General features: G+C 39.5%; 1 protein-coding gene across 2 annotated transcripts in view; it reads left to right on the plus strand.

Annotated features, from left to right (window-relative positions):
• CD96 (CD96 molecule) overlaps positions 1–16,441 on the plus strand; it is a 94,929-nt gene that overhangs the window by 17,209 nt on the left and 61,279 nt on the right. For both annotated transcript variants that reach the window (XM_090262383.1, XM_090262453.1), the window contains exons 4-5: positions 7,574–7,781; positions 12,386–12,441. In XM_090262383.1, the coding sequence (XP_090118509.1) occupies positions 7,574–7,781; positions 12,386–12,441 (264 nt within the window). The remainder of the gene's footprint in view (positions 1–7,573; positions 7,782–12,385; positions 12,442–16,441) is intronic.

Raw genomic sequence — 16,441 nt, forward strand, 5'->3', positions numbered from 1 at the left:
TGTTTCCCAACCTGTCTGTGGTTCCTAAACCTTCAAGGTATCATCTCCCTGACTGGTGCATGTGTAAAAGTTGACAGAGGAGAAAAGACTGAGCAATGCAAGCTTTATGCAGTCATTTAGAAAAATTTAATTGTAGAACTTTTATTAACTTTTTCCACTTAGTCAAAATATGGGAGGATAGATTGATAAGTGTATATAGAAGCACGTTTTCCCTTTTGTCTCAAAATTCATAACTTGGATATGTTGCCTAATCTGAGTTTTAGTTATCTCATCTATAGAAGGGGATCATTTTAGTACTGACCTCATAGCATTGTTATGACTTGTAAATAAGGTAACACAACTAAATAACAGCATGTTCCCATATTTAGTATGTATTAAAAACCAATCTCTAAAGAGTTAGTTTTATGACTCTCCATAACTCCTCAATTTAGTCAGGCAGGTACAGAATAGTCATGAAGAAGCTGATTGATCATCATCAGTGAGGCTGGAGGACAGTCAGTTTGTATAGATTGATGTATTGAGTGTCAGGGCTAGTATAGGTTAGCTAGTTCAATCTACATTTCCCATTAAATCATGAAGGTCCATCAAATTGAGAGTCCCATGAAGTTTTAGAAATACTTATTCATATTTTTAAAAGTTGCCAACATGTTTTCCTAAAAGAGCAAGAAGAGAAAAACAGGCAAGAATAAAGACTCTATAAAATAAAGATCCCCTTACCAGTCTGTTTCCTGTAGACCCTAAGATTATCATTATCAGGTAGCAGTTGAAGTACATTCTATAACACCTAGAGTCACAGGGTATATGACTCCCGAGGGCCCTTTCAATCAGTATCTAGAATCTATAACTTACATAAAGGCCTCTGGCCTCCTGGAATTTCTTTTAAATTTTTCATTTCTGATACTCCAAAAGTGTGTGTGTGTGTGAGATGCTTTAGTTTTCATTAGCGTGTACTGTGTCTGAGGCTTACTTGTCCCTGGTCCCGGGCATCCCTGCTTTTTGATGCTGTAACTCAAGTACCTTCTTACTTTGTGTGACCTTTGAGCAACTTACTTAACTTCAGTTTACTCCAGATTGCTGAAAGGAGTAAATAAGGTAATATTTGAAATAACTTTGCCCAGTGCCTAAAATAGATGTTAAATAAATATAATCCATGACTAATAAGAAAATAAAATTTTAGTAGTGATCATAGCATGATACTGGTATTTTTAATATTTCTGCCTTTCCCAGCTGTAGACATTTCAATGTTCACCTGCACTGGTTTTTCCACCTCTCCTCCCATTCTCTTCATGAATGGAGCCACTCGTATGCAGTCTTGCCTTGGCCCCTTTATAACTGGAACTCAAGATTCTCTCAGGATCTCTGGATGTTGTAGGTTACAAGGCACACTTTGCAAACGAATCTCATCTTTCTAAACAAAGGAATGAAACCTTCCCTCTACAACAGTCAATGGCCCAGAAAAACAAATTTAAAACAAACAAAAAAAAAACTTTTGAATAAATTGGGTCTTTGTTTGTTTTGTTTGCAGTATATCTTTCTTCCACCAATTAAATCACCCTGCCTAGTTATACCCAGCCACACACTAAAGGAAAGGCAGCTTTTCTCTCCAGTCTCCAGCCTCAGCCTCTGACTGCCCTTCTTCCCACATCAAAGAGACAGATGGAAATGTCCCAGATGGTGAACTCTTTACTAAATGACCAAGGAGCATTTTGAAGTCCAAGATTTTCACAAAAACAGTCCCTGTGCTTGAAGCAGGAGCTATAAAATCAAGTTTGTTGTGCTGGAAGACCTGCAGGGGGAGACTGCCCCCTTAATTATAATTACTGGCCTCCAGATTTGCAAATGCTGAGTAAAATGCCACGCAATACTTCAGGCTAACTTCGGAGCCCCTGTCTCCAGAACATAAGCTCTTTCCCTTTAATGTGCTATACCATTCTTCATTAAGAAGGCAGCAGAATAGACTCGTAGGTCCTTTTTTATGTGGCTATAAAGGTATGTACATTGCTGTTTGTAAAGCTGATACCAATCTTAGCCACAGTCACTTAAAGAATTGTTTCTTACATAAGATTTTCTACTAAGTATATTTGGAAATATCTATATAAATATTTAAGTCTACATTCATGTTTCCACTGTTTCTGCTCCCAACCCATACTTGAATTCTCTCTAACCTGACTTCCATTTCTTCTACCCTGAATCCGTCTTATTTTTTAAACTATAGATTCCAGGTCAGATCTTTATTTTCATTGTCTCTTGACTTCTTCCCCATCAGATGCATTCCTGTTCACTCATCTCCTCTTTAGTTCCCTCCATTTCTCCTGGCCCCTGTGCATGAGTTTCATCTGTTGTTTAGAGTTAGACCAGTGGTTCTCAGCCCTGGACCCTCTGAGGAACTTAAAGAAAAAATGCCCCAACCTTGGTCTCTCACCAGAACAACTGAGATCAGATCTCCAGAGGAAAGGCTTATGCATCTGAATGTTTTCAAAGCAACTCAGTTGGGAATATTAAATTATACTAAAGGGATATGAGGATATAACCTTTCCTCAACCCTTGTGCCCCTCAAGAGTCCTCTCCTCACCAAGCCCTTAGTCAGCACAATTATTACATTGACCAACACTGTGACACTCCCAGGACCTTGTCCATGGAAATTCTGCATAAGGCAAGAATAATAGGAGCTCTCTTCATAGACCCATGAAAAGATATGGAATAGAGGAACCACATACTCCAAGTGAACCCTGATCTCCAAGGTTCAGATTAACATTTTTTTTGTAAGTATATTTTATTGATTATATTGTTACAATAGTTCCTATTTTTTCCACTTTCCTCCCCTCTGCCCAGCACCACCACTCCCCCAACAATACCCCCTCTACAAGTCCATGCCCATGGGTTGTAAATACAAGCTCTCCTGCCTCACCCTTTCATATATTCTTCTTCTTTTTTAAAATTAATTAATTAATTAATTAATTAATTAATTTAACAATAAAAAATAACAATTCCTCCCTCTCAGATTTAAGATCCTTTATAATCTTATAAAGGACAATGGGCAAAGGTCTTGAGCTCCTCTAGCTGCTTCAAGCTGGACATGGTCATCGTCCTACCTACCCTTGGGTCCAGAAATCCCTAATAAGAGTTGGGGTGTGGAGGGGATGGTTGCCTTCCCACATGGGGAAGAATCGTGCAGACTCCAGGTCGGTTGGCTGTCCCCAGACAATGGCATGTTTGATAAACAGGCTGGCATTCTTGTTGTATACTAGAGGCAACAGATTTGGCAACAGAGTTAAAAGACATCATTCAATCCATAACCACTAGATGACAAAAGGCAGGTATTAATTATTCAATGTCCCACATTAGGGAAAAGAAGGGCTTCTTTGGAGGAAGGTGTGCCAGGTACATCTCACCTGCCTAAAACACTTTTGCCCATTATACTTAGTTTGGGCTGAGGGAAATATTTTAGGTTTCCCCCCTCTCAAACCTCTGGGTTCTTTCTGTCCAAGCCATTAGGACAGAAAAGAGAAATCAGTTTTAAAGTGAAGCCCACAGACCGCCCCATACTTCACCAACCCAGCCACTTAGTTCAGCCAAACCATTGACTCTCAGGAGGCAGCGATGCAGACAGGATTAAGTGTGGCCTATACATACAGATAATCACTCAGGTAATGAGATCATAGGCTTATGCCCTTTGAGAACAGAAAACACATGTTAATTTATGTAACATAACCCACATACAAGTCTCTAAATCTGTAGGACTGTCTTATCGGAAAGACATCCAGTTGCAAGGCATTTGACATTCTTCTTGCCTGTAAATTAAACTTCTTTGATAATACCACAGACATAGTTTAACTTTCAAATGAAAACAAACTTTAAATGAAGATAAACTTTAAAGACGGTTAGCTGCACTACTTTATAGTCTACCACTGAGCGTTTTGATTTTCTTTGAATCACGATTATTCTCCCTAAGATTACCCTCCTTGTCATTAAAGGGACTGCATTAAGTCCACTTTTAATTTATCCTGTTCGTTTGCATAAACACAACAAGAGCAGCAAATGATCACTTATGATCTTTAGTTCTGCTTTGCTGGAACTTACGCAAGGAACACTTAGGGTGACCTTCAGTCTGCCCTTCAGGGCACAGAAGCAGAACCAGATACGTGGCATTCAGCCTTGCCTGCAAACACCTGTTTTTTCCAAGTCCTTCTGGTTTTCCATTGTGCCTTAAGGTCCCTTCTAGCCATCTTTCAGGAAAGCAACCTTCGTTCCTTCCCTGGAAAGATTGCCATGGACCACACATCCAACCAAGGTACCAGGCCTTTTATCTCGTGGGCTTTTATTACCTTTGAAAGTCAATCCCAGTTCCTCGGGGCTTTTTGGTAACAACCAGAGCCCAAGCATGTCTCCTTTAGGCATGACATTCCAGTCAAAGTCTTAGTCAAAAAAACCTCTTTAAAAACTGGTCTTATTAGTTTTATGCAAAGAAACCTGTCATTACCTACTTGTTTAGAATGCCAAACTCTGGAGTGATCAGATAGGGAAGAAAATATACAACGTGAAGGAAAATCCTTGTCCCTCCAACATTCACTGAACTTGCATTTCCATTCTTTATATTTTTATTTTTTCCCCCACTAAAAATTTTTTTTGTTTATTTTTCCATTACAGTTGTCCCACTTTTTTCCCCCTCTTGCGTCCCTGCACCCTGCCCTCCCTTCTCCCACATTTAGTCCCCACCCAGTTGTCCATGTCCATGGGTCATTTATACATGTTCTTTGACTAGACCCTTCCTCTTCTTATCCCCTTCTCTCCCTCCCATCTCCCCCTTTGTTACTGTTAGTTTATTCCTTGTTTACATACTTCTGGTTCAATTTTGCTCATTTGTTTGTGTTGTTCATTAGTTTCCCATAATAGGTGATAGCATAAGGTATTTTTCTTTCGTTGCCTGGCTTATTTAGCTAAGCATAATTCTCTCTAGTTCCATCCATGTTGTTGCAAATGCTAGAAGTTCCTTCTTCCTTTCAGTACTTATTCATTGTCATTTTCCCCCTTTGTACTCATGTTCCTCTCTGTCTCTCTCTGTTTCTTCATCTTCTTAAAGCAGACCCTTTAGCATCTCTTGCAATGCTGGTTTGGTGGAGATGTATTCTTTTAGCCTTCTTTTGTCTGGGAAACTCCTTATTTCACCTTCCATTTTGAATGAGAGTCTTGCTGGGTAGAGTATTCTTGGTTGTAGGCCTTTGTTTTTCGTTGCTTTGAATATTTTTTGCCATTCTCTTTTCATTTGTAGTGTTTCTGCTGAGAAATCTGATGATAGCCTTATTGAAGCTCCCTTGTATGTTATTAGTTGTTCCTCTCTTGCTGCTTTTAGGATTCTCTCTTTGTCTTTGAATGTTGCCATTTTAATTATGATGTGTCTTGAAGTGGGCCTGTTGGGTTCGTCTTCATTGGGACCCTTTGTGCTTCCTGGACTTGCATGACTCTTTCTCTCCTCATGTTAGGGAAGTTTTCTGTCATTAGTTTTTCAAAGAGGTCTTCTATCCCTTGCTCTTCTTCTTCTCCTTCTTGAATTCCTATGATATGGATATTATTACGTTTCATGTTGTCCTGCAGCTGTCTTAGGGCCTCTTCAGTCTGGTTCAATCTTTTTTCATTTTGTTGCACTGTCTGGGAGTTTTTGTCTACATTGTCTTCCAGCTCGCTGATCCGATCTTATGCTTCCTCTAGCCTGCTTTTAATTCCTTCTACTGTGTTCTTCAATTCAGAGATCGTATTCTTCATTTCCTCGTAGCTCTTATTGATAGCTTCTATGTCCTTTTTCAAGCTGGTGTAATCCTCAGTAAGTTCCTTGTAGTTTTTCTGGAGTTCCTTGTAGTTTCCCTGTAGTTCTTTGTAGTTTCCGCTGAGCTCATTGAGCTTCTCCATAATCCATACTTTCAACTCCATATCTGATAGTTGGCTCCCCTCTATTTCATTTAGCACTCTTTCTGGGGATTCTACCTTTCCTTTCAATGGGGGGTTGTTTCTCAGTCTCCCCATTTTTGTGACCCCTATTGTTTGTTGATGCTTCTTAGAATGATCTGCACTTCCTGGATCTGCCCCTGGTGGCATCAGATGCTGTACCAGTCTGGGCCTAGGCAACCTATTGGAAACTTCCAGGGATCTACTGCCTTTGTCTGACTTCTTTAGTTGTTAATCTATTCAATCTGTGATTAGCTGTCAGGTTTAAGAACCGTGGGTGTGGCAGCTCAATTCCTGTAGGCTGGGCTTTTGCTTCCCCTCAGGCTGATGCCATGTGGAGGGTGGGTAATGGTCTGCCTGCAGTACTGGGGATGAGTCAGCACTGGGACCCGACTGGCTGCTTCCCCAGTTCTCCCCGCAAAGCCACCACACCAAATTCTCCCCAAGTGTCTCCAGTCCTCTCTGCCTTCCCTCCGCTCAAGCCCAGGGTAAGTGGGGGCCAAAATATTTTCATATGTGATCCGCTTAAGAGCTCTTTTTCTCCAGCTGTTTCTCTATGGCTAGCAAGAAACCATGTGGCTTTTCGCTTTTCACAGCTGGATACTATTTTACTTTCCACTCTGTTGCTGTAGGCTGGGAAGCTCAGCTGGGGTTTTAGACCCTGCCCTTCTCAGGGGGAACCGCCGGCTGCTGAGCTGTTTCTCAATTCCTTCAGCTGCCACCTGTGTGAGCCCAGCCAGCCCTTCCGCATCTCCGCACTCCCTACCGGTCACGTTGTGATGTAGCGGCCTTTTCTGTCTCTTCGTGGTTATAAGACTTCTCTCCAGCTAGTGTTCAGTTGGTTATTCCAGATGATTTCTCCAAAATTAAGTTGTAAATCCAGACTAGTTCTGGGAGGAGGTTAGTGTAGCTTCCACTTATTCTTCTGCCATCTTGTTTCTTCCCAGATTAACATTTATAGCCTACTCTTCATGTGTCTTCTCTGAAGGTAGCACAAACACAGCAATAAAGGCAGAAGGGCAAGGACCATGACTGAGGTAAGGAGGAAAGGAGATGCCTACAGCACAAAATTTAAGGAGGCATTCACCTTCAAGTGCCTAGCTTGCACTTACAGACTGAGAGTGAGTACCTCCTTAAATGTTGTGCCTTAGGAGTCTCCTTACCTCAGCCTAGTCCTAGCCCTAAAATGGGACCTTTTCTAAAGTAATGCTGGGAAGAGAGAGTGAAACTGTGATCATCCAGTTCAGCTGAAAATTTTATAAGCAAAACTTATAAAGCCTTCTCAGCACATCTTAGCATTAAGATTTGTGAACCTGAAATGAGAACTGTGTTACCATTAGCCCTTCAAATCTCACCCCAGACATTCAGTTTATAGAGGGTTAAAAGGGGAAGTTCTAATCTGAACAGCAAGTTTCTATATATATACTAGAAGATAACAGTAGTGTTTAACTGAAAGTCAAGTGTAGTGATATTTTGTCTAATAACATACTAAATAGCTCTTAATTTCAATTCTTTATTCATAATCTATTTTTAGAAGATATATTATAAATAAATTACAGTAATGCTTGTGGAATACTTAGCTCAGCATGGCACAGTTGAGTGCTCAATAACTGGTAACTGTTTTTCTCACTAGGAGGATAATGGAACCCAGGAAATACTCATCAGCCAAGGTCACCCCATCAGCAAATCTACATTATTTAAAGACAGAGTCAAGCTGGGGGCAGACTATGGGCTCTACCTCTCTCCAGTCCAAATCCATGATAATGACCGGAAGTTCTCTTGCCACATTACATTCAGGCCTGGCAAAACCTTGAGGAGCTCCACCACAGTCAAAGTTTTTGGTAAGAGTTTTTGTTTTCTGGACTCCCCACCATCCTCCTGTCAATGTTGCCTACCTAGCTTTTTTCCTAGAGAGGAAGCAACCTGGTACCTGGAGTAGCCGTGAAAGGGTAGCTATTCCGAAGTTCTGTTCACCTTGATCCCTGTCATTCATGTTGGGGGTGGGGATGAGGGTAAGAAGTAAAACAATGATGATTCAGTTAATAGAATGAAATCACATGGAAAGCCATAAGTTGGTCAGTTTCCTAGTGACAACTCCCTTACTTACAATTTTAATGTTTCCTAATAAAACTGGAAATCTCTTTAACTATAACTGCCAAAGTATAATTGCTGAATTGTATAATTGTCTTAGCTGCTTGCTGGAGCAAGACAGAATAGGGCCAGTGTGAGGGAAGCAAGATGATAAACACAGCTCCCGAGAAACTCTGCCAGCACCCCCTCGCCCTCGCCACAGCCCGCTGAGGTGAAGACTGCCCTGCTCCTCCAGCAAAGGAGCCTGCAGGGTCCAAATTTGGGGGAAAATGTGAAAATTCTATTTTGCTCAGTGATACGAGGAAATATTAGTAAACAAAAATCCCTGGCTTTGAATACTTCTTTCATCTTTGTGACTAAAAACTGTGTTTTTTAAAACAACATTTTTATATTAAGGCAAAGAAAAATGCAGTGATGTGGATGAGCAATTACAGTAACTGTTTTTGAAAATGACATCAACAAAAAGAAATTAACACAAGTCATGAGTGACAGAACAAGTGAAAAAAATCTTTGTTTTTACTGTTTACTTAGAATCTTATTGCATTATTATTAGAGATCACACAATTCAGTTTTCTGAAGGAAATTCTAGCTCTGTGGTTAATAAAAACAGAGTAGCTATAGTGATGATTAATATATAAAAAACTCTTGCTTATAGCTTTTCCTATGTTTCTCTGGTTCTCACCCTCTTCTTTCTGACCCCCCTCCCTCCTTCCTTCATTCCCTCTCTAGCTCTCTCCATGGATAAGCTGGGAAATAAACACCCCTAATGGTCAGGTTCCTTATGGAGCCTAAGCAATGTCCTATGAAAAGTTGGAAAGGACTGTTCATCTCTTTTATCAATTATTACCCTCAGTTCACTTACCAAAGAGTGACTGTGTTAGTGTTACCGAACAGGAAGGTGGGGTCGTGCTGCCGCCACCGCCACTCTCTAGGCAAAATTCCAGAGGCAAAGGTTTGGTGATGAAGGATATGAGTCTTTATTCAAATTTGGAATAACAGCTTTCCATAAGCATTAGTCACTTAGGCCTATCCATTAGGGCTAAACTCTTTAATTCTTTTGTTACAGCTTTAATCACTTAAGCCTTTCAATGAAGGCTAAATTCTAACACCTGGGTTCTCTTAGCATTCCCCAAGTTAGTTTTTAGTTATCTTATTTCTACAGGGTTAGTTAACCAAACAACATAATACACAAAAGCTACACAATTCTGGAAGAATAGCAGGCTTCTGCCTCAGAGCCTGTTCTCTCCAGAACACACAAAGGATAAACCTGCCACCCTCTGCCAGGCCAGCCTGATCTAGGCTGTGCCTGGAGTTCCTTCCCATACAAAATACTGTCCGTTGGGAAACACAGGCAGCTGCAGCACCATCATCCAGGCATCCTCGAGGAAGAAGACCCCCAGAGCCAGAGAGAGCCCGTGTCCTTTATTTCAAATCCTCTCGCCCATGTTTCCAAGTTCTCTGGAGGCATTTAGCTTCTCAGCCAGTCCCATCCTAGACTGCTTTCCATTGCCTCACAAACTCCTCCTAATGCTCCTCTGTACTGCCCAGTGATTTGATCAGATCTCTCGGTATGATTAGCACAAACATGAAACTGACTCTTCTGGTGGGACTATTGACAAATCAATGAAGACAGCCATCCAGGATGTGCAAAGAAATATCGGTTCTATGTAAGGCAAACTGTATTCCATTTAACCAAGGGTTTTTGCACCATCACTTGATCTAATTGCCTTGTCAACAGTTAAACTGTGTCCAATATCTGTTGGTCTTGAGTGCTTTTGACTCTTTTACATATCACTCTTATCACCCTGTCTATTCATCTATCTCAAGATTACTGTTTATTCTTTGAACTCCTTTCAGTAGATGCTTTAAAATATAAAACTCTGTCTGCTTGTTGATCGAATTAAGTTTTCCCTGCTTCCTGGGCTTTCTCCTTTAGCAAATGGGCCAGCTAGGTTGTGTTAGGAGAATCTCATCTAGTCTTGAACCTACTGGGTGTCACCCAAATGTATATTATAGTGGCCTGACCCCAAAGTACAAGTAACCCCATATAACACTATTGTTAGGTTCCTAACAAGTGCTGTGTTATGTGAATCCATGTTATAGGAAACAAAGAACTAATACAAAAAGGGGGGTTTAGGTTCCAATAATTAAAAAAACATACTATTATATTTTTATAATTAAGATAAATATGTTTATTAAAGCGATTTTCATCAAAAGTATTACATATTAATATGAATTAAGTAATGTTTTCTTTGTCATCACTACTAAGCTCCATTAACTGAATGTGTTTTATTTTTGACAAGATATCCTCATCCTCCGAACTTTGTTCAGCATTATTTTGATTTCTATGCTCTACTTTTTGCAAAAAAAAAATGTTACTTTAGATTGCTTGTTTTTAGCTAAAAGATCATTATAAATTTTGTTACACGGTGCTAAGCAATTATGAAGTTCTCTCTTAAACTTTGTGCTCCTGTCAGTGCAAGGATCTTCATTTAAGAAATATGATTCTTAACTGGCTAAGTCTAGGACTTTATGCTTTTGAGTAAACTGTTTAACTTCTTTGTTTTCATCAGTGCTACCTTGGCACGTTCCAGATGTCATTTCCACCAAAAGTGCTTCATCAGTTTCTTCTTCTACCAGCAATTCTTGGATATCTTCTATAGTCATATAGTGTTAGAGTGAAACCATGTTATAGAAGTACCATGTTATATGGGAAATACCTGTACAGTACATATTTTAATCAAAACCCACTCTTCATCCCCTGGTGATTACTCAAAAAGAATGAGCCAAAATTGAGACTATGAAAACCTTAAATACCCAAGTGTACCACAGACCCATTCTACATGCCCTTGATCCAGTCTCTTTCCTCTTCCTGAACAGTGCCTTCACTCTCCAACAGACTAGGGAATCAGAAGCTTGCCCAGCTCCTCTGTTGCTTCCTGCAACTTCCTTTATTAGTCTCCTTTAACTTTACTTTTCTTAATGGGAAGTCACCTATAATCACAAATTTGATCTCCCCCAATCCTTAGTTCTGCACCTGATTGTCCTGAACCTCAAAAAGAATCTCGATCACCCCTACGACTTTTAGTAATTGTTCTTTCTTTCAGGTCCTTCATTCTACTGGTACTTGTTGCTAATGGGAGGTCAGAAATACCCCTCCTCTCATTGGTGTTTTAGGACTATATCTTGGTTTGGGTTCCCCTGAAAGAAAACAGTGAGACAAGTGTTTGAGTTGAACTTATTCATTTGAGAAGTAATCCTGAAGATTACATCAGAAGAGGAAGGAAAGGAATATCAGAAGAGAAGGAAGATTATAGAATGGACATGATCAAGCTGTGGGATTAGAACTCAATTCCTGGGGAACTCTAGGAGAACACATATCAGAGTTATCCCAAAGGAAGACCAGGAAGCTGTGGCATTAGCCACCAACTCGCCATATTTTATTGTAAACTCTCTGGAACTCCTAATTTGCCCTACTTGTGGACTCATTGTTTTCTCATAACCCCAATAAATCTTTAGGAGAGAATCACAGGTGTGCCCAGCAAGAGGCCTCAGTAAGTAGAGGCAAATGACAAGTGGATTTGCAGACATTAACAGCACCTGTGACAGGGTCTTAATATTTCCTCCACTGGTTCATAGACAGTTTTGTCTGCTGTTCTCAAGAACTTACTTGAAACCACAAGTTCAACATGATATACTCATTGTCTGTTTTGTCTATTTGTGGGCTTTGTTAAGTGGTTGAGATGAATAAATGAATAAAACAGTCTGGCTTTGAGGCTACTAGAGTCTAGCAGGACAACAAAATCACTGAAAGAGTCCCTGATATTTTCTAGTATCAAACAACTAAAGTATCAAGTGTTTTTCATGTCCCTTTCAGAGGTCTATAAATTATACTGTATTTCTAGGCCTTTGGACATGGAGAAAACTCCTTTCTTCTCTCTCCTCACCACTGCCCCTCCCCTCCTCCACACTCCCTATTTCACCTGACTCACTAATAATCATCATGAAAGTATCAGTTAGATTTTGCATCTTCTGAAAGCTTCCTCCTATTCCCCAAGGTTGAGTTAGGAGCTTCTCATAAAAGCTTTTTTTCAAGTCTGTATGTCCTCAATTATGGTACTCACCTCAGTGTATTCTAATTTCTAGTTTATCTGTCTGTGTTGTTCACGAAAATATAAATTTCTTGAGGACAGTGAAGATGATTTGCCCATTTTTTGTGTCCTAGGAATCTAACATTCTGACAGGCATGCAATGGATGTTTAATATTTGGTGAATGATAAATCTTGCGCACACACACATGTGGCCAGGTAAGATGGGATTCCATGTCACTAACTGTGTTTTCTTTGCCTTTAAGCTAAGCCAGAAATCCCCGTGATTATGGAAAATAACTCCATGAATGTCTTGGGAGAGGTGAGTCACATTAAAACCTTTGAAAATCTGTAGTATAACATGCCAAGGTGTGTCAGGTCACATTATTGTCCAGAATGTTTTTCCAAAAGATCTTACTTCTTGGCCCTCAGCCAATTAATTCCTGGTGAGGAAGAAGGGAAGCTGAATTGCTTCTAGAAACCTAATGGGAATTCTTACTTTTTGGCCTTGGGCTCTCAGAGCATGTGATCTATGATCCCAAGTCCTTAATATATCTGGAAAAATAGTCTCAACAGCTTAAATATCTTTTTAATAAAGGTTGAAGTAGACAGTGAAGGAAAAGTAGAGCAGAGAGCAGTGTGAATCCCAGTGAAAGAATGAGTTTTATGCTCAGCATACATTTAATTTCTTCAAAGCCATTTCCTGTACCAGCTTTCCCATTGTTTTTACTTTGAAGTTAACAAGAAGAAATCTATCCTTATGTACCCCCTTCATATCCTTGGCTATTTCTTAAGCAGTAGGAGAATGGGCAAGAGAAAAGGCAAAGTAAAGTAGGCCTTCTGACTTCAATTTCTAGTAGGTAGTTCCCAGCCTTTAATCATTGGAATCTGAGCTCTCTGGCCTGCTCTTCCTCTTGCTGGTTGTGACCTTGGGCAAATTATTTCACATCTCTGTAGTCAGTTTTCCCACTTATATGAAGATGATAAGACAAGTATCTGCACATTATTGTTGTTTTTAAAATAACATGTGAAAAGTTCTTAGTATATAGTGTGGCATCTATTAATTGCTTAATAAACATTATTTTGTTGTTTTGTTGTTATTACTATTATGTGTGTTAATCAGCTGTCTTATGGCATGATTTCATTCAAGCTTTTCAAAACTCCAAGTAAAAGAAATATTCTCGTTAACTCTCAAACATTTTCTATTACATGGCATGAGAGAAAGTTATATTCATATTCCAGTTTAATTTCTAGTCCCAAGAACATTAAATAACTTATGATTTCTAGTCCTGCTGAAGATCAGTAATTTAATTTGACAGTGGAATACAAATGGTGGAATAGTGTTAGAAGAGTGTGTGTGTGTGTGTGTGTGTGTGTATATATACACATATATATATATATATATATGCATTATCCAAGTATTTGTGTCTTTTGTTGATTTTATGTATTAATCTTTTAGATAATTGCTATTGTAGTTCTGAGCATATAGGAAAGACTTTAAATTGTTCTGTCACAATTAATTCCCAATTTTATCAGTGGGCTTTATTTCAATAATTTAAATAAAACAAATAATCTAATGGTACAGTGTTTGATAGGTGTTTTTGTTTCTCATAAGGATGTCTTGTAGGCTCTTGGTACCAATGTTTATAGGTAATATGTACTCAATCAGATATGTAACCATAAAGTTCAACCCAAGAATTCCAGTTTTGAAAGTAAGGACTTTGTCTTACATGTTATCAAATTTCCTCTTCTGTACCCATGCTTGACTTGGTGCTGAGAGGGAAAACCAGACAACCTTCCTTCCTGGGGAATTAGTGAATACTCTCTCACCAATCCATATAACCAGCTACAGAACACAGCTTGCCTATGGATCTTTTAACATCTTGCCAAATATTATAGCTTCCTCACTGTAATATTCTTATAATCCCCATTGTACTTGTAATAACTTATGAACTCTTCAAATCCTTTTTACATTTTTTTTATCCTATGATGCTCCCAACAAGCCTTCAAAATAGGTAGGGTATCTGGCATTTTATAGGTGAGAAATTGGGACCTGGAGAGTATGAACAATTGGCTGAGTCACTAATAAAGGGCCAAGATGGAAAGAGAATTTAGCAGGCATATGGAGGCCAGGTGGTATAATGAAAGAAGTCAGCTTCAGGGGCAGGTAGAACTAATGTCAAATCCTAATTTGACCACTTACTAGCTACATATTCTCAACAAGTAGCTAACTCCCATGGGTCTTAGCTAACTCATCTCTAAAATTGGGGTCATAATAAATATTTCACAGGGTTCTCAGGTGAATTAAATTTATGCACAGTAATGAAGTACATGACACATAGTAAATGTCTCATGAATATTTCTTTCCTCCCCACTATTTATCATTCACTCACTTTCTTTCACTCATTACTTCCTCTGCATTTATATTCATAAATCTATTATGCAATTGATTCTAGGAGACAGTGTAGGATAATGAAAACACAGACATAGATTTTGAAATCTCATAGACCTGGGTTGAATTCTCACCCATCACTTATTAACTCTGGCCCCTGGAATTTCGGTTCTCTAGCTCTCTTGTCAGTGAACAGAAACAGCAATCCCAACGGTGATGTTGGGTCAAATGAGAGAACATATGCAAAGTAATTACCATAGGTCACCTTAAGTGTTGGGCAGCAGTAATTTTCTATCCCCTCCCTTCATTTCTTAGAAATTACTAAGTCAACATCCATGTGTTAAATGCCTACTATGTACTACATATTCACTACCCCAGCAGTGCTCATTGTTTGAACAATAGGGATTTGGTCATTTTTGAGTAGTGTTTTCCAGCATTACTAGTTAAAGTCATAAAATTTATGGTTAACTTAGTTATCCTATAAAATAGAAAAGTCCCCAAATTATTCTGACAGGGATGCCTCTCAGGATTAGACAGGCCAAGGATGTCCAAGTGTCACATCTGTGGTTATGATGTTCTTGTGTGTTCCTAACAGCAAAGCTTCACGAGGGTTCCAACATGGCACGTAGCCTCCCTTCATAGCTGAGATGGAAAAGGGACCTTTAACTTAAATCTCAGGGGCTTGCCATACAGCAGATTTTTACATTAGAGCAAAAGGTGCTGAGAAAGAGCCCCTCAACTCAGAGCCACTGGCCCTCTACACTCAGCTCCGATGATGCAGCAAAAGAAGGCACAAGAGAGATGCATGAAAACTCTGGAGCTAACTCAACAGTTCAATTTCTGCACAAGCCACAAGTCTCTCTTGTAGGCTTGTACTTTATACTTTAACTCCATCATCTCTTTAGGTCCTGTTCTTGTCACTCTTAGTCTTTATTATATTTGACAAAATTTAGGGAAAAAATATAAGGAAAACTACCTAACATGAAACATGGGGAACAAAAGCAGTTGGGGTTAAAAATGCTTAAGAAAGACAAGAATAATTAGAACCATATAAAACAGACACCATAAGCTAAAAACACAAATCAGAGTTAGCAGAATCACTCTAGTAGCTATTTACAGGATTTGATATTTTGTTTATTTAGTTTTGGTTTTGTAAAAGCCTAAATCCCTGTGGATTCCTTGACCTTCTTAAGCAACATTCCAAGTGTGTGTGTGTGTGCGTGTGTGCGTGCGCGCAGCCTCTTTTCTTTTTCTCTAGCATATTGTGACACAATAAGTGCCTGGTCACCTGACTGCCAGCCACGTTCATCACTGCAGTGGTGCTGTCCTGCGCTTTCCCCACAGCTGGAGAAGGCCCTCAGAGGGAAACCACACCCCAGTGGGAAACCACATGGGAAGTGAAACTTTTAAGACCAGCCAGGTTTCTAGGGGAAAAAAAAAGGATTACAGGACTACAGTACAGCTGGGGTTTTTCACAAGCCCGGTGTTTGGACGTGTGTTTGTTCCACAAACAGCTCACAGGGAAGACAGATCTGGTTGTTAGAGCTGCTGATGGAGTCTAAGAACAAGCAGTCAGAGGGAGCCACATAGGTGAGGGCTAAAAGAGGCAAGATACTATTACTGTACCAGGATCTTGTCCACATTCAGGGATAGCAGAGCCCATAAATTATGTAGGCTTCTACAAGATAATGAGCTTCTACAAATGTTATCTTTTTGTGTCTTTCCCAGCTTTCATCATTCCCTTTTCCTTATTCCCAACCCATTTTTTTAATAGGTTCTAGAGGGACCATCCAAAACAGAAGTCAGCTCCAGCACAAAGCCAGAGTAGTTTCCACTTTGATTTTATTGTGTTCCTGAGTTATTATTTTAGGCATATCTTCAGCAGCCCAGGGGATTTTTCTTTCTATGGACTGTTAAATCTTCTTTTCTC

This window comes from Furipterus horrens, unplaced genomic scaffold, assembly GCF_987537825.1.
Source record: "Furipterus horrens unplaced genomic scaffold, mFurHor1.1.pri manual_scaffold_1, whole genome shotgun sequence".
In the NCBI taxonomy this organism is placed as follows: Eukaryota; Metazoa; Chordata; class Mammalia; order Chiroptera; family Furipteridae; genus Furipterus; species Furipterus horrens.